Source organism: Hermetia illucens, chromosome 1 (assembly GCF_905115235.1).
Source record: "Hermetia illucens chromosome 1, iHerIll2.2.curated.20191125, whole genome shotgun sequence".
NCBI lineage: Eukaryota > Metazoa > Arthropoda > Insecta > Diptera > Stratiomyidae > Hermetia > Hermetia illucens.
The window spans coordinates 136,352,893-136,372,206 of NC_051849.1; the positions used below are offsets into that span (position 1 = coordinate 136,352,893).

The 19,314-nt window shown below is 39.7% G+C and overlaps 1 protein-coding gene across 3 annotated transcripts in view; it reads left to right on the forward strand.

The window, feature by feature from the left end:
* Positions 1-19,314, forward strand: part of LOC119646931 (histone demethylase UTY) — a 116,943-nt gene that overhangs the window by 88,830 nt on the left and 8,799 nt on the right. For all 3 annotated transcript variants that reach the window (XM_038047616.1, XM_038047617.1, XM_038047618.1), the window contains 4 exons: positions 5,427-5,555; positions 5,627-5,852; positions 5,916-6,093; positions 6,408-6,866. In XM_038047616.1, coding sequence (XP_037903544.1) covers positions 5,427-5,555; positions 5,627-5,852; positions 5,916-6,093; positions 6,408-6,866 — 992 coding nt within the window. The remainder of the gene's footprint in view (positions 1-5,426; positions 5,556-5,626; positions 5,853-5,915; positions 6,094-6,407; positions 6,867-19,314) is intronic.

Below are 19,314 nucleotides of genomic sequence, written 5' to 3' on the forward strand. Positions count from 1 at the left end.
TGCATATACTGCATGCTACGTACAAATGGGGATAGTTCTACACTTAAATATACTCACAGAAGAAGCAAACAAAACCTTTCATACCTGAAGCGCCCAGCTTCCGATTTCCCGACTTGTTTGTTCTTCAAGTATGGATATTTCGAGAATCAGTTGTACTCTTCACCAGTGAATTTTAGTGTCACTAAGCAAAATATATGGTTGCCATACACACTTTAATGGGGCGTAGCATATCAATCACGCCATGTGTCCATGGTTCGTTGAAATGCGCTTCAGTTTTCTCCCTCACTTTGTTCTTCAAATATTGATCTTACCCTCACTAAGATTAAGATTCACTATTAAAGTTTTAATAGCAATCGAATGTATGCCGCCAAAGTATTGGTCGATATTAGAATTCATCTTTAATTTCATGTTTCTCTTCTGTAGAAGCATAGCAGTTAGTATTCGATATACGAGTATTAAAGAAATGCACCTTAATGCGTTTAATGGCTTTTTGACAATATTATTAGGTGTACAAATAAGTTTTCGCGGTTTGTCAAAAGATTGCCCCACCAGAAGGTTATGGAGAAATTGTCAGATGTAAAACGTAATATCCCAAGTTTCGTCATCCGGCAACACCATAACCTTAAAGTACTAGTGATTCCGTATCAGCATCACGTAATTTTTTTCGTGGAAAAATGTCAAGTTTTGTGCCGAATAAGCATCATTTGCGGGAACTTTTGATTTACTTCTTTAATTTGAAAAAATCTGCAGCTGAGGCGCATCGATTGCTTCTAGAAGCATATGGTGAAGCTGCTTTAAGTGAGAGAAGTTGTCAGAAATGGTTTCAAAAGTTTAAGAACGGTGAGTTTTACGTGAAGGACAAAGAACGCAGTGGAAGGCCGAAAGTGTACGAAGACATGGAATTAGAAGTACTATTGGAGGAAGATTCGTCCCAAACGCAAAAAGAACTTGCACTTACATTACAAGTGACTCAACAAGCAATTTCACATCGTTTAAAATCGTTAGGAATGAGTCAAAAACAAGGAAATTGGGTTCCATATGAACTAAAGCCGAGAGACGTTGAACGCCGATTATGCATGAGTGAAATGCTGCTTGCCAGGAATAAAAAAAAGAGTTTTTTGCATCGTATAGTCACTGGTGACGAAAAATGGATTCACTACGATAATCCAAAGAAGAGAAAGTCATGGGTTAAGCCCGGCGAACCATCAACATCGACAGCTAAGCCGAATATTCATGGAAAAAAACTTATGCTGTGTATTTGGTGGGATCAGCTTGGTGTCGTGTATTATGAATTGCTGAAACCAAGCGAAACCATTACTGGAGCTCTCTACCGAACACAATTGATGAGATTGAGTCGGGCACTTAAGGAAAAACGCGCCCATTACTACTCCAGACACGACAAAATTATTCTTTTACACGATAATGCTCGTCCACATGTTGCGGCGCCGGTAAAAACATACTTGGAAACACTCAACTGGGAAGTTTTACCCCACCCGCCGTATTCACCAGACTTAGCCCCTTCCGATTATCACCTGTTCCGGTCGATGGCACATGGTCTGTCTGAGCAGCGCTTCACATCATATGAAGACACCAAAAATTGGGTAGATTTGTGGATAGCGTCAAAAGATGAAGAGTTTTTTCGACGGGGTATCCGAATGTTGCCAGAAAGATGGGGAAAAGTAGTGGCAAATGATGGAAAATACTTTAAATAAAACGTAATGTACTGTTCCTTCACAATAAATTCCTAATTTTTTATAAAAAACCGCGGAAACTTATTTGTACACCTAATATTTTTCCGTTGAGATTTCAGCATCTCTACAAATCCTCGGTCCCTGACTTTTCGGGGTGCAAAATGTTCCCATTCACCCTACTCCGTTTGCGGTTCTAACAATAAAATACACCGTGGATGTGGAGATAGGATTTATTATCAGAACTGTTGATGTTATTTAAATGGGACATTTCCAGGATTGGAATTGTATCGGATCACGGCGTCGCTCTAAGACTCTTACTTCCATTTAATTACCTTTAACTCGAGTATAATGCGTTAAAAACGCAGGGCATTGCACTCCGCTCCTACTAGTGAGCGATAAAAGTTACAGCTTTGATAAACCATATTTTCCGAGACCTCACTTTAATATGCTTTCTGGTTGTGTCAGAAGGTTGTTATTCCTTAATGCTTGCGTGACTAAACAGTGATTATTAACCTGGTCGAAAAATTGCAGCAAACAAATAACCAAAAATCTAAAGAAAATGCCATGACATGGGGCTTGACAACGAGCTCTTCCTTTTTAAAATTGATTGTCCAAAAACATAAAAAACCTATCAAGTATCAACCTGATGAAAGCTTGTCAAAAATAATGTGAAAGATTTAGTTCAGCTATTGCAACTATAATTATTTCGTATACCTTAAACTGTTCCACTTACAGCAAGCATTGAATCCATTGGCTGGAAGCAGTTACACGCATTTTTCTTGGAGACAGTTGTAGTGATTCACACCAAATTTTGTATCAAATGAAAGGTCTCGGTTAGTATTTTCCGAAGCTGGTCTTAGTTTTAAAATTTGTGGAAAAGATGGAGAGTGCAGGGGGTCGAAAGTGACAATTTCTTTAACGGATCCATTCTCAGAAACTACCCAACCAAAAAATTTGAAAAAAATTACAAGACTGCCATTATATCGTGTCTAGGCTCCGAAGTACCCTCCTTATAAAAGAAATACACAAAACTTTACATGCCTGAAGCGGCCAGCTTCCGGTTTCCCGACTTATTGATCCATGAATTGCGTCCTCCAATTTCGAAATCCGAGCAGTAATCTCTATCTTCGTGAACAGAATCTATCCAGCGCTTTCGGAGTTTTCTAATTCGCCATTAGTCATCCTCTCGTTTAGCTTCAATTATTCAACTCATAGTCTTGCTTTCGGAGGTATTGACTAGTTTTCGGGAGCTTTGCTTTCCTTTGTATGCAACTGACTTTTAAAATCGGTAAGACCTAGCGGAAGGCACTGTTTTTTCCACTTCACTTCCATATTTCATTAGTTATACGCCTAAGTATATATAGTTAGCTTCACTTTCCCAGTTAACCACATCAATCGCTATATTTTGTCTGTTGGGCGTTATTTTTTTCGTTTGCGTCATAATTTTAGCTTTTCTCCGTTCGTCTACGACAGCTTCGTTTGATATTCTATACTGGTTTACAAAAATCTCCTATGCTGATGTGAAAGATCACGCCATGATGTTTTTATTGTCCGTATATGCTTGTCGCATATACAGCATTTGACAGGACTTATAAAATACAGCGTACCCTTTGTATCCACAGGCAAGAATAGGATTATAAGCTGCTCGAGTGGAAGATTGACCAGTAGAGGTTCCAGTCTTGGGGGTTCATTTTCCAATTTAAATTTTCATTGAAATTTGTAGATCTGTGGAATCTTACTAACAACCTTCAAGTTTCCTAAATAACGAACTGAACTGGGCAGGATTATCCCAGTTCAGTTCGTCTATTGTCTGGCGGAGCATCAGATATGCTCTCTATAAACTCGCTTTAGAAGCGTTTATAGCCTGCAATCTTGCTAGGATAGATTAGTCCGCAAAAATTTAAAAAAATGTTTTTATCATATGATCGATCTTTGTGGTTGAAATCTGGCGGGAAAAAGCTTAAAAATATTACGTTGTTGCAAATGAAATGTCGGATATTTGAGTAAAATTTCAAAAAACTATAACTTTTATGAAAATTAATTTTATTAGTCAAAATAAGAACCAGCAGCTTCAATGCACTTCTCCCAACGAGATACAAGGGCATTTATTCCAGTTTCGTAAAAGTCTGGGTTTCTAGAGCTAAGAAGTTCTTCAAAGGCACTTTTGACAGCTACTTCATTACTGAATTGTTTCCCCGCCAAAAAGTGATCCAAATGCTTAAAAAAGTGGTAGTCGGTTGGCGAGAGGTCGGGTGAATATGGTGGATGAGGAAGAGTCTCATATCGTAATTCATTTAATTTTTGGACCGTCATTCTGGAAACATGAGGTCGGGCGTTATCATGGAGCAGTATCACTCCATCTCTGTTGACCAATCTAGGCCGCTGAACACGTAATTTCTCGTGCATTTCATCAAGTTGGGCACAATATTTCTCTGCATTAATTGTTTCACCACGCTCCAAAAACGAATAATGAATAATTCCAGATGCAGACCACCAAACAGTTACCATTACCTTCTTCGGGTGAAGGCTCGGTTTTGGCATGTGTTGTGGAGGCTGATCGGCATCTAGCCATTGCGCTGATCTGCGACGGTTGTCGTACAATATCCACTTTTCATCGCATGTCACTATTCTGCGCAAAAGGGGATTGTTCCTGTTGCGGTTGAGTAGAGAACTGGATATTTCCATTCACAGCGCCATGTTTTGCTCGTTGAGTTCATGCGGAACCCACTTATCAAGCTTCTTCACCTTTCCAAGCTGTTGTAAGTGCCGAGATACTGTCGAATAGTGTACGCCTATTTTCTCTGCAATGTCACGAATCGATAAATCGGGAATCAGATTCCACTATCAAACGCAACTCGTCGTTGTCGATCGATGGTCCTGGGGTTCACTTTGGAGGGTCATGTCGCCTGATCGGAATTTTTCAAACCACCGCTGTGTCGTTCGTTCGTTTGCTGCGTCAGCTCCAAATGCTCTGCAAATGTTTCTGGTTGCCTCCGCTGCGTTGTGACCAAGTTTAAATTCATATAGAAAAAGTAGACGTTTTTGACTCCCTTCCATGCTTTTTTCTTTGAGTTTTACTTGGAACTTCAATGACGATTGAAACTGAAATGACTCCTTGATCGATCGAACGACTATTTATACTCAATTATCCCATACCACCAGAGTCACCTTGCGGCAGTTTTAAACATTAAAATCATAACTAACTTCACTTCATTGAAAAATCCGACATTTCATTTGCAACAACCTAATACAATCTACATAGAGTGGGAAGCAAGTTTTGAGAATTGAACCCATTGCAATTTTCAACGATAAAGATAAAAAGTGGAAATGTCAGGTAAAAGTTTACAGATAATCGTGATCATTTTAGTGTTGAAATTCAAAGAGGAATAAACGATACTGGGGTCTCCTGTCGCTAGTATATTTGGCCTTATTATAGACAGATTCTCTTTACAGTTAGTTAGGCTTCTTCAAAATTCATATTTAATGAATCAACTTTAAAAAAACGCAAAAAAAAATATTTTACCTCTTCTGTTGCGGTTCACTTTCTTCAAGTCATTAATCAAGTCAACCAATACCCTTGAATGTCACTGTAGCAATGTGGCTTGTTAAATTATTATAATAATTGCGCTGTTCGACATTTCAGCTTCTTTTATATAAATAACATTTAAGAAAATATAAACCGCAATATTCATATACTCGTTTTCCTAACAATATTCCTTTACATTTCCGTTTCAGTTCGTTTTCATATTGCCCACCTTTATGAAGTTCAAAACAAACACAAAGTTGCCAAGGAGGCATACGAACAGCTCCTTACCGAGAAGCAGCTGACACCATCATTAAAAGCCGATATTTATCGCCAATTAGGTAAGTATGCTGATTGCTTTTATCTGCTTAAAGTTTGCAGGAAAAACATGGTAACTTTCATAATATTTCAGGATGGATGTATCATTGCGTAGAATCCCTAGGAGAGAAACGTCAGCGTGAACAGTTTGCAATACATTGCCTACAAAAGTCAATTGAAGCCGACCCGAAATCAGGACAATCATTATACTTGCTTGGGAGATGTTTTGCTGGTATTAATAAAGTCCATGATGCCTTTTTAGCATATAGAAATTCTGTGGAAGAAAGTGAAGGGAACGCCGATACTTGGTGTTCTATTGGGTAAGGGAAACGCTTTCTTTCTTGTAAGATTTGTTATTCTAAAAGAACACTCACATCACCTAGCGTGTTGTATCAACAACAAAATCAGCCAACGGACGCCTTACAAGCATACATCTGTGCAGTGCAATTAGACAAAACACATCGAGCTGCTTGGACCAATTTAGGCATTTTATATGAAAGTTGTAGTCAGCCGAGAGATGCCTTCGCCTGTTATTTGAATGCTACTAGAAATTGTGATACAGTAAGTTTTCTTATTTCATAAATGATTACAATTAACAAGTGCAATTGATTAAAATTCAACTTATTAACTAGAGGCATGTTGAACAATGGTTACTTTTTGTATTGTATTCAAACCAAACTTGAAAGCACAGCATCCTTGAAGATGTGATATTGCTAAGACGTTTCAGTCACGCAATATTGCGTGATTAGCATTTTTTGCAAATAGGACGAAATTATTTTATGGTCTGTTGTAGCTTGTACGCCAGCCATATGTTACATTTTCCAGATATTTGTACATATAATGTAAGTTACAAACAGCTTCACATTTCTCTTTAGAATTCACCACAAATTCAGCATTTAAACGTATCATCATCGACATCGATCAATTCTGGTCCTGGTGGAAACGCAACAAATTGTGGTAGCGGGGCAACTACGCCAGGTGTTGGTACTGGTACAGCTTCCGGGGTGACTCCGATAACGACTAGTGCAAGCTTATCACCGTCACCAGTTTCATCAGTGCCCCCTTCACCATCAATTTGCAGCAAGAACTTATTGAAAGAATTAACAGTTACATCGAGCGGTGGAAAACCTCAAAGTTTAACACAAAGAATTAAATTCCTGCAATCACACCTAGCCCACGCTCCTATGCCGAGTATAACATCGAAAAGGCGCCAGCTGCTCTCCATAGAAGAGGCCTGGAATTTACCGATATCGGCTGAAATGAGTTCGAGACAGCAGCAACAGAGTGTTCAAGCCAATCAACAGAGACATTTTCAAAAAGGCGGCTACAATCAGGTTAGTATAGTTCAGATTTTATCTGCCTATGAGAGAGAGAAGCTTTATAAGGTGTTAGTTGTCCATTCTAGTTTCTTCTCTAATTTTTTAATTTTTTTAGAAATAGCAAATTACATATTGCAATTTATATGGTTTTTGCATAGGTTTAAATTTAGAAAATATCTATAGATTAGCCCAAATAAATACATTTTGCCTGGCTTAATGTCTTGTAGTGAACGCAAACCTCATTGCATTCGGTCAAATGTCTGCCTGCTTTTTTGTGATCTCCACTTAGGAAAATATAGGACATGTAGAGGACTTCCGCCAATGTTGACAGACAATTTTTCTAATATGCATTGAAAGACAGGAACACCGAGTTTTCACCGGAATTTGACTTCCAAAGTGAAGATTATCAAGACTAGATATAACGAATCGATATTAGTTCTTCCTTGTTTTATAGGAAATTATACTTCAGGCATCTAGATGGAGTAGCTGATCTGTATCAAATATCTCTGAATCAGGAAAACCAAGGAAGTCGAGAATTTATTCAGCAAGCGTTATGATTTGATAAGTTTGATCTCCTGAATATAGATGGGCACTTACCTGAAGGGTAATGTCAAATTGAGCTATGTATAACAATATTCTCTGTGGAATATGGACATGAAGTGGTTACCAGGTTTATCAGGATTCAGAGAATTCTAACCAACCCTACTTAATAATTATAATCGTTGGCACAACAATCGATATTGGATCAGGGCCTTGAAGTGTGTTAGAAAACTTCATTCAAGACCGTAACGGTACCTTACAGGATAGCCAGTGAGATGCAATGTGGTCAGCATTGCGCTCGCCCGAGATTATTACCCTGATTTGACTCAGGTACTCATTCAGAGCTGAGTCGACTGGTATCCGACGTCAAATCACGATACAAATCCCACTGCCTCCAGTGAGATTTGAACCACGTCCTTCCGTACGACAGTCTTGCACACTAACCACTCAGCTATCCGGACACGGAAAGTAATTAGTCTCTTAAATTTACGGGATTATCCACACTTCATGACCTAAATCATTTATTTGAATTTCTTTGAAAATCAAATTCGATTCCTTGTCCATTAGAACGTGTCTGTTGTTAAATATTGACATCTTCATCTCATGGCTTAAAATATTGACATCTTTTTTTGAAGGTTTTGTGTTTATGTAAAACAAAACCTTATTAGTTTCGATCTAATAAGTGTCTGCCCGTCTGCCTGTCACACTCGGTTTACTCGGAAACGACTGAACCTATTGCCACACAATTTAGTGAGAACGTGTGGGGTGTGAATCTCTTTACATACAACGAGCGGGTAGAGAGGGCAACCCATGAATGAGGCGGATCGACGAAATCGAACCACCTCAGAAGAGTCGACGAAATTAAATAGTTCGTTCCTCATATAAATTTTGCGTTCTAGGTGAATTTGACCGCCGGAAATGATCTCTTGTAGTATGAAATTGGATCGGATGATTGTATGTGGGTAGAATTAGGACATTGCGCTGGGAATTGAGGAACGCACTGCTTCCGTTTATGTATGGTGTGTTTTACATTTAAGTGCGGACTTGAGGAGTGTGTTTATTGGGGTAAAGATAGGAATATGTTTGCTTCAGCGCACTCAGACTTTTGTAAATATGTTACTAGAACAAATCTATTGTTTATCAAGACTTCTTTCTATTTTCTGAATGTCAAATACCAGGAAACAGAAGTTACAATATATTAGGCAGACTGTTTATTCTGAAATTAATTTAGATGTGTTTTATTGTTTCAATCTGGTTTTTAAATCTTCAATACGAAATTTTCCTCATAGTGCTAGAGGCGAAGCGAAAACATGATTTTATGCTGAACCGAAGGTGGAGTTCCACATAAACGTGAAAGAGGTGTGCACATTTTTCTTATCTTAGAAATTCTTCAAAAGACTCCCTTAAATTTATTCTAGAAGTGCGTCACTTGCATAGCATAACACAGGGAATAGTTGTGGAAAGTTTGAAGGAAATCCTTTAATTATTAACAAAGTTATAATAGTTCAAACTTTCCAATTTTACGTAAATTTAATTTAAATTTTTATTCACCGGGTATAGTCATGTGGGGTATCAAATAAAGGTCTCAATTGGTACTTTCTGAACCCGATATTAGTTTTGACATTGGATGTAAAGGGGAGCAGTGCGAGAGTCCGAAAAGGGTCAGTTACTTCAAGGTCCCGTCCTCAGAAACTACCCAATCCAAATATCTGAAAAGAAATATGGTGGTCCTCAAAATATTCTCCATACCGATATTAATAATAGCTTACTGCCATATTTATTATAAGTATATCTTCTAGAAATTGACTGGAAATCCCTCTTAGTTTTATCCTAGAATCATCAACTAGTAATATACTGCACTGTTACTGACAGAGTTATAATATGTCAAAATTATCACTTTTGTGCAAATTTCTCGCATTCCTGGACTTTGAATGTCGGTATCATAATAAAGTGAATGTTTTGACAAACGAAATGCATAAACATTACGAACTGGGTACAAATGGAACGAATGCCTACTTAAGTATGCTTATATAGGAAATACACAAAACCTTTCACACTTGAAGCGCTTAGCTTCCGGTTTCCTGGCTTTTTTTAGTTTAGCACATATTTGGGCGCCATCTGTATGAACTTAGTGCGTGATGGCTTTGTAAACAAGGCAGTGTTTGTCGTATCCTCTTATGAGAACCGGGCAATTTCGAAAACAGAGGCGCACGAGTAGCTTAAAGTTGGCCGCACTGTGGTTGATTTGCTTCATTTGCTTGTCCATCCGTCAATACCACTGTGGAAAATATTGAAAAAGTTAAAGAAATTGTACTCGCAAATGGTTGTATGATCGTCAGGGAAATAAAATCTGATCTTGGTATCTCCTATTTGAAACATTGGGTAAAATGCTGGCTATTGCCACGAAATTTGGTGGGAACATGTGGTCTGTGAATCGCTTTACATACATGCGTTATGTTCTGTTGAGTTTAAGGGGGTGCTGCTCATATATGTGTATAAGGAGTGTACATTTTTTTTCACAGAATGTTAGTGCTTTTCGAAGATGATCTTATTTCTGATACTGGGTGAAACGTAAGGAAGTAAGGCCTCAAAATGTGTGCCCCGAAAAGTGTAATAGGTGTCGCTCTCAGAATCATGATCTGCTCATTCTCTTTTATATTCTTATGGCCGGGATCCCAGAGAAGGATAGCCTTGGATATCGCCTTACTGGCAGCTTGGCTGTCGATCAGATTGACTACGTTACACTTTAAAGTTTGGATCATGTCTCAGCCAACGATAGCCTATCGTAGTCAAATCCTCCGTCTGGAATATACTGACGAATTCTATAAGAGTACGATCCGGCTACACTGCGTATCCGAGAAAAGCCCTGCACCGACTCCTTAGTTCAACATTATCTCTTCATTCAGTTGACTGAATATCTATCAAATAAAATGAAACAATAAAGCCTAAAAGAGACAGATTTCCAAAACGTATTGTAAATAATTTTGACTTTATGAAGATCGGTAGCAAAGTGCAAATAAACAGATAATATTTCTTAAAGGACAAGCGCTATGCTAAAAACTCTCGATGCCAGTATTTCAGACTTGAAAGTGATGAAGTGTACACAAAAATATTTTCCGGCAATTATCTTCAGTTCTCTATTGCATACAGTCAAACATTAAATTTAAAATGTTCGTATATGGCTAACAAGACAGCCCCTTATGTAGATCCAAAAAAACCACACACACCACTAAAATGCTGTAGTTAATCATAAATATCATTCTTTTTGGAAATCGATTGAGTTAGATATAGATGAAGGAAGCTCCCGTCCGGAGATTCCCCATAGAGCTAAAGGGTTTAGTCTACTGGAATACGCAATCAAACAGTTCTTTACAGTGAGGCTTGCCCTTATAATAGTGAGGTATATCCACATGACCGCCTTATCGAGACAATCCATAGAAAAAAAGTTTCATTGAATCTGGCCTGACATCTGAAGCATCAAAAATTGTTTCTACAAGAACTAAAAATTGTAAGAACGGTTGCTTTTCTTCCCATTCTATCAAATGTCACCCGACATGACCGCATCTTTGACATCGTCCTGATCTGCATAGCGTACTACCATAGCAACGCCTAAAAGAATACCGATATGATTCGGCTTACATGTACAAAACTCCAAATCATCGGAGCTCACGCAAACCAGCGTTACTCTTGGAGACATCTAGTCTTCAACGAAATATTGGCTAGCGCCGCCCTATCATCACAGGCAATTCCTGTTTTCACATTTCATAGAGGAAATAACGGATGATAACTTCTTTCTGAAACTTTGTTCTTCCTGGTCCTGATTGCTGTTCAACATTCCCTTCGTGCTAATTTCAATGTTTCGTGCTCTGCCTTCCTTTACAGTTGTGTTACGTTACTCATCACTTTGTATAACACTATTCCTTTTGTTGCTTGTGTATACTTTCCTTGATCCCCTCATGTATATAAAGAATGGTTTGGTCGTTTTTATGAATATGTAACTATAACGTTCCACTCCCATTTTGCTGTGCGGCGATTTTAATCTAAGTGTAACAAATTACTACTGCAGTATGATCATAATAATCAAGCAATCAAATATGACTTACGTGCTAATTGTGAGTTGACACACTTGATGTACTTAGATGACACCGTAGAAGTCTATTGCGAATTGTAGATATGTTCAGCCGCGATATTCGGATGGAATTTGAATTAGACAAGTGTCGAATTCAAGCCATTCGCAAAGGAGGTCATCACGAGCCACATGCCGGACATAGCATTCGTGACCTCCTCATCCAAGCTATGACGGAGACAAATTTCTCTAAGTATCTAGGAATTCTGCAAGGAACCCATGTTCGTGTTGGTGATCAGAAGGATGCTATGCTCTGAACGGAAATACAAGAAGAAGGTGAACTATGAGCCAATTGCTCGGGGAATCAAAGAAATTTGACGTGTCTTACGGGTGGTTTTAGTTTGGTGGTTTAGTTAGTATTGTCAGCTACAGATATTGTATCTAAATCCCTCACGGCTTCGCCTGATGTCCTGGGACTCTCATACAGTCTGGTTCAAACCATTCAGAAGTACACCATTCTGCATACGTCCCGATGTTGCGGGGAGTTCTCGACGGATTCTCCCACTGACCTAACATCGGCCACCACCACCAGCGCCCCTTTATCTTTTAAGTAGGCAGAATCATCGAAGCCTGAATGCTTGGCACTTAGTGGTAGTATTAGGTAAAATCCGGCATCTGTCGAGATTATGACAAATCGGAAAAAGATAATCGTTGGTGCGGCAATCCAATTGGATCAGGGCCTCGACGCATGTTAGAGCACTTCATTCAAAATCGTAATGGTACACTAAAGGACCACAGCAGACTGCAGGAGGGAATGTGGTGAGCATTGCGTTCGCCCGTGATTATTATTCTGGACTGATATTGGACTGCCCCTCTCTCAAGCGGTGGAAACATGCCATCTGGGGAATGGCAAATCCTGAAGAAAGGATCAATCAGGTGCACCTGGTTAATTATTTACTTAACTTTTGGACTAGGACGTAACTTTTCATGCAAATGAACTTTAGTGGAATATGCAATAAACAAACAGGCTACGGGTATAGACTACAAAACTCAATCTTACGCAAAATAGTCTCATCCATTCCATTCAAGCTGTTTCGAGGGGGGGAACTATTGTTTTGTCCACTGACATGTATTTTTATGCTGCTGTCGTTGCGACACTTGTAGGGCTAATCTTCTTTTTCTTCAGCCTTTGTCCCGTTCACAAGCAGGGTCTTGATCGGTTTCGCCATTTTATTTTATCAAATGCCTGATCTGGATGCAATTGCGAGGCTTTTAAATCCCCATCCAGCGTATGAAGTCACCGTTGTTTTGGCCGGTCTTTTGTTCTCACATAGAAACGAACTCGACTTCTAGACTAAGAGCTCAATTCCAATAATCCGAATTTGAATTACCATAGCTAACAATAAGCGATTGTATGAGGTAATTCTATAGGAGACTTTTCATTTGTGCTCGGAACCAACTGCTTAACTGAGTTGTTTGAATAAAAATATAATTCATCAATTACCAAAATAAAAAATTCGAAAACCGTTGTTGTTTTCACTATACTTAAGTGTTATTTTCCCCGCGTTTTAGTTATATAGCTTTTCTCAAACGCTCTAGTTTAAGTTTTGGAAACTTATTAATCAGTTTTTTGATTGGGGCTTTTGCAGCAAATGACGTAGTCTGACGATCTTTATTCAAAGTTCAAAGATGGAGGGCAGGTAGGGTAGGAATCAGTGGCCGCCCCGAGGAGCCCAATTAGCGCTTTGGTGCGCCGTTTTGATGCCACATACTCCTAAGACCGTGACTGTTATTATGGGAGCAGGGAAGCAGAGTCTAGCCGGCTCGGATCTTCAGAGCCAGCCCGTAGCACTCACGAAGGAAAGCAGCTCTCCGACCCTGCAGCTACAAATCTCTCTGAGGTCCCCAAAGAATGTTTTACCCAGTGTCCGTAGCCTGACTCTAGCCAGAGCTGAAAGTGCATCAGGGTTTCCCTTCCTTCTCCGCAGTTTCGGCAATGCGAGTTGTAGGGTAAGCCGAGCCTAGCGGCATGGTCCCCTATGGGCCAGTGCCCCGTGCAGACCGCCGTAATCTTGAAGGCATTTGCACGCGTCTGGCACAGGAGCTCTCGTGATCGGGCTATGTTATAAGCGGGCCAAATTCTCCTTGACTTGGCACAGCTTGTAAACCTTCGCCATCTCAGGCGTGCTAGGTAGTACGAGTAGACTCGGCCCCCGTCAGCCGCCAGCGGAACACCGACTGTATTCGCCGAGGGACTGCCAAGAGCAGAGCCTTGCCTGGCCAATCCGTCAGCCCGCTCATTCCCCTCTATGTTCCTATGCCCGGGAACCCAGAGGAGAGTGATCTTGAGCGTGCCGCCCAGATGGTTGAGCGCGTCTCTGCACTGCCCCACCAGCCGGGAAGATGTTGTCGTTGAGTACAAGGCCTTGATGGCCGCTTGGCTGTCGGTCAGAATGGCTATGTTATGCTTGGGGCTCGAATCACGCTCCAGCCATCGAAAAACTTCCAATATCGCCAGTACTTCCGCCTGGAATACACTGGCGAAACCTGGGAGACCATACGACTTGGATACACCGTGTGTATTCGAGAAAAACCCCGCGCCGACTCCATAGGCCATCTTTGATCCGTTCGTAAAGAATACCGTCTCATAGTCTTGCAACACGCCGTCGGTCTTCCACTTTGCCCTGGCTGGAAGGTCCACAGCAAAATTTCTCGTGAAGTTCAGCTTGCGTGTGACATAGTCCGTGGGGGATGTCCAGATTTCTCGAGGTATTTCATCTAGGATGTTGCTGTGGCCGTAGGACTTCGCTGTCCAGCATCCGGACTCACGTAGTCTGACGGCACTGCACGCTGCAACATATTTGATGTGGAGGTCTAGGGGGAGGAGATGCAGGAGTACATTGAGAGCATCTGCCGGGCAGGACTGCAGAGCCCCCGTAGCACCTGCACACGCGGTTCTTTGAATCCTATTAAGCTTCGTTCTATTGTATTTCTTCTTCAAAGCCTGCCACCAAAGATGAAAGCTAGTCTGATTATTCTTCAATTTCATTATTTTCATAATTACACTGTAAATGTGATAAATTTTCAACGACAAGACTGCAATTTTGAATAAAGTAAAATAACATTGACTTGATGACCCGACCCTTACGTTTTAAATTTCTAACCTGTCAAGTCTCTAAAAATTTTGCTTTTTCTTGTATTCTTTTAGTTCATTATCCTCACGAGATTGATATTTACTTCCAAAAATTGTTTTTTTTAATACTTCAAGCTATTATCATGCATGAATTGTATGGAACACGAATCAAAAGCTGTTAAATCGCTTTTGCATTATTTGTTCTTATATTCAATAGAAGTGTTCGGAACTACTACTTTGATTTCCGAAATCTTTGCTGTCGAACGTTATTTGCACAATTTATACATTCCTTTGCTCATTATTTGACCTCAAGGTGGCTCCGTATGAATTTCACTGGTGGCTTTAGGAAATTTTCTTCAAACTCTCATGGTTTCAAACGAATTCGAACGATAATTTGCGGGAAAATGGTTGGGGTCTTCTGAAATGGCGCGCCAGTCACCCCGACCTGCACAGCTGCCACCTATATGGTGGTAGCAGAATCTGAGTTGACAAAAACGTACTAGAGCAGATTTTTTTGTGAATGAATGAGTTGGTTTATCTCACGTCGCACATCCGTTCTAGCGCTGCTATCGCGTGTACCGACGCCGACCCTGAACTCGTTGATGGTGTTAGTGAGGTGAATGAATCCTCAAATGGTGTTCGATTTTCCCCTGCCCCTGTTTTTCTTGGCTTTGCCGGCGTGGAAAGCCGGCCATCGGCACTTCTCTTCCATTTGATGTAAAAATGTGGCAGAGTGCGGAACGTTAATCGAAGGGAATTCTCGCGATTTTTTAGTTTTAAGTGCGATTTTTCGATTTAGTTTTATTAAAATTATTGCATTTGAGTTCGGAGTATCGTAAATTAGTCACTAAGTCGTTCGGATGCTGGAGCTGGGAAGGTGAGTCGAGTTTTCTTTGAATACACGTGGTGGCTAGGTTAAGGTTCGTGAAAAATGGAATTGGCACCTGGAGCTCATTCCAGGAGTCCGCATCATATCATTGGAATGCATGTTATTTTTGCATTACATTTGCCCTTATGCGGAAGATTAAAAACTGCTTGTTAAAGTAATACTTGCATATTATATGTTGGTATTCAGCACGCGAGCGGACATTGATACTCCCACGCCTTATATAATAGCCAGGCCGTCTGTCGAGATTAGTTGGTCATGTCAATGACTGGAATTTTGGGTGGTGACCTTCGGTTTAACCTCTAGACGTTAGTAATATTGCAATTCTAATTTCCTCTTTGCCCGTCAGCATGCCCCGCGGTGAGATTTTGAATGGACTCGGATTACACTATCGTGGTCGCGGTCAGAATCCGGGATTAAGTCTTGGACGTTTGTGTGCATCGTCCTGCCGCATGTTTCCCATTTACCCAGTATTTTTATTAGCGTTAGATGGGAGCCTTGTTTAGAACGTTAAAAAAATGAAAAGAACAGGCCATGCGGCTTTCCCGGACTATAATATAGCTACGACTGAAATGACACCGATTAGTAACCTCCAAACCTGATGCCACTTCTACAATAGACATGGATCTTTGAGAAATGTTATCCAAATCCAATCACTACCCTTTTAAATTCTGAAGGGAAAACTGAGATGCACTGAAACAAAATTCTGGGAGTGAAAATCAATCTCAATTTAAAATTAGTATATTTTTCAATGGCGGTGCCATGCATTGAAATCGTCGATAAACGCAAATCTACGATTTTCAAAGAAGTCAATAAGCGTCAGGGATGCAAATTATTTGAAACCCGACTGAATACCATTGCACATTTGTAATTCCAAATTTGGAAATAAAATGTCTACTTTCAGGAAAAGGTGTAAATTGGTCGATACCAAAATGTAGTTTAGCTCATACTGATGATATGTATCTATTAGCGAATAAGCAACGTTTATTCAGAATGAGCATATAATATTTATATCTTCAATATATGCGTGTATCTGGAAGTTTGAAAGGATATGAAGGAACCCTTTGAATTTTTAGCTATGTTCGGGAAGAAAAACGTGCATAGGAAGTTCTACATAACATGAACACAAAACCTTCGTACTCTAAGCTTCCGGTATTCCGTTTTGTTTTTAAAGTTTTGTGTAAACACAAAACCTTATTAAAATCGGTTTACTGTCTGTCCGTCACACGCATTTTTCTCGGAGACGATTACAGCGATTGACACCAAATTTGGTAGAAAGCTGGGAACTGTGGACGCTCACGCATACAGTGAGTTTCATCCCTTTACGTCGAATTTACATGCAAAGTGGGGTGTAAATTCTTTTTCATCAAGTATAGTCATGTGGGGTATCAAATTAAAGGTCTCGGTTAGTACTTTTCGAAGCCGGTCTTAGTTTTGACGTTTGGTAGAAAGATGGGGAGTGCAGGGGGTTGAAATTCATCATTGCTTTAAGGGGGCCATTCTCAGAAACTACCCAACCGAAAAATCGGGATACTGCCACTATATGGTGCCTGGGCTCCGAAATACCTTCCGTACTGATATCTGTACAAATGAAGTTAATAATAGTATATTACTATAATTTTTAGTAATTAGCTGCAGAATCCCCCTTAAGTTCATGCTAGCACCACGAAACAATATAGGGTATAACATAGAGCATGATCTTACCAAGTTTGGTGGAAATCGCACTATTATTGACGAAGTTATAATACGTCAAAATTGCCGCTTCTTTGCAAATTCAAGACCATGAATGTCAATATCATCCGAAAGTGGATATTCTCGCATAATATATGCATGTATTACGTGCTACGTACTAAGAAATACACAAAACCTTTCGTACCTGAAACGTCCAGCTTCCGGTTTCCGGACTTGTTTTTTTTTTTAATTACCGTGGAAAATGGTGATTTCTTTAACGGACCCATTCTCAGAAACTACCAAACCGAAAAATCTGAAAAAATTCGTGAGGTCGCATCTATATGGTGCCGAGGCCTCAAAATAAATCTCCATGTCGATATCCCTTCAAATTAAGTTAATAATAGTATATTGCCATATTTTTGGGGAAATTGAGTAAGACCACCCATAAGTTTATCCCAGAGTTATGAAAGTTGGTAGTAGTATAAAATATACTATGAAGCCCCAAGTTTGATCAAAATCATACTATTAGTATCAAAGTTACAGTAGCTCAAAGTTGACTTTATCGTGTAAATTCACTGCAACTAAATATCAATATCACACTAAAGTGGGTAGTCAGACATGCTAAATGTGTATACATAACGGGCTACGTACAGATGGTATAGTTCTACACTCAAATAAACTCACAGAAGAAGCAAACAAAACCTTTCATACCTGAAGCGCTCAGCTTCCGGTTTCCCGACTTGTTAAAGATTTGGTATGAAAAAAAAACTTTAGTGAGGAGTCGGTCTCCGAATGTCTGCCACACGTGATTAGCTTTGTAAACGAAGGCATTCGAGTGAAATAGTGGACACTTAAATCAAAACCATCAAAAACCATGATGATATCGGATTTTCTGAAAAAAATTTCTGTGATTTATGTGGCTGGGTATTGGAAAACTCCCTCTGCCGATATCTTTTCAAATAAAGTCAATATGTATATATAATTAGCATTCTACTTAAATTTTGAAAATTGGCTGGAAGCCCCCCATTTACATTTATCCTAGAATAAAATATAATATCGATCACCACCCTGGATAATCCTCCGCTTTTTTTTTATTCTCGGTTTTTAGTATTTCGTATGATTACCGCCTTTTGCCCTAATCACCTCTGCAATTCGTGCGGGCATCGATTGGTATAAATTTTCAATAAGATCGTCCGGAACTTCATTAAGCGATATCTTTTCTAAAGTTTGTTCTTTATCGATCTTTGTTGCAGTCGCCGCCTCATGAACGCCCATAAGTTCCCCATTGTGTCCAGATCTGGACTGTTTCCTGGCCATGGCAGCGACTGTATGCCAAGCTCCTCTAATTTGACACGGGCAAAATTGCGTTTACTTACAGCACGGGCTCTATGGCACGGATCCAAATCGTCCGGAAACATTACTTCATCAAAGTGTTCATGCAGTGCTTCTACCGTTTGAACAAATCAATCTTCAATAATTTTTTGTACTTTTATGCGTTGACAGCACCGCTTAGAAACGAAAAACTACCAATTTCTTTGGATGTTATGCAACCCCGAACATTTTTTTCGGGCACTCTAATCCTAGCATTCTACCCTAATCTCGATATTGTTCGTTAGAAACGTTATTGATCTCAATTTCGGAGGAATTTGTTTATAGTAGTCTTCAAGGAACCTAAGAAATATATATTAGTTTTTTTGCTCAAATTTTTTTTGACGTAGCTTCTTTCGTGAATTATAAAAGGGGTCCAACGCTTCCAGCTTGAGCGGCGTACTTCATCATTTGATCCTAATTCCCTGAAGTATAATTCTGTGTACTGCAAAAAAATTCGCCTGGTATCTAAAGTTTGGGCATATGGTAAATTCGGAAGTAATTGAAAGTGAATGCATGAATTTTGGCCAAGATTTGACAATTTTGTGACAGTGCATTGTCTTAATGAAGTAGCACTTTTTGCTTTGCATTTGTAGCCTTTTCGCTCCTACTGTTAGTTGTGACCAGAAACGGCCGCCATTTTCCCATGAGACCGGGGACTTTTTGAGTCATTTATTATGTGGGAGACAGTGTGCCTGAGCCCCTCTTGCTAAGGGCTGCTTTTACAGATGAATTAAATTCAAATTAAAGATTCCTCATCTGTAATCTTTACAGGCCACATGGATTATTGGCTTCTTTT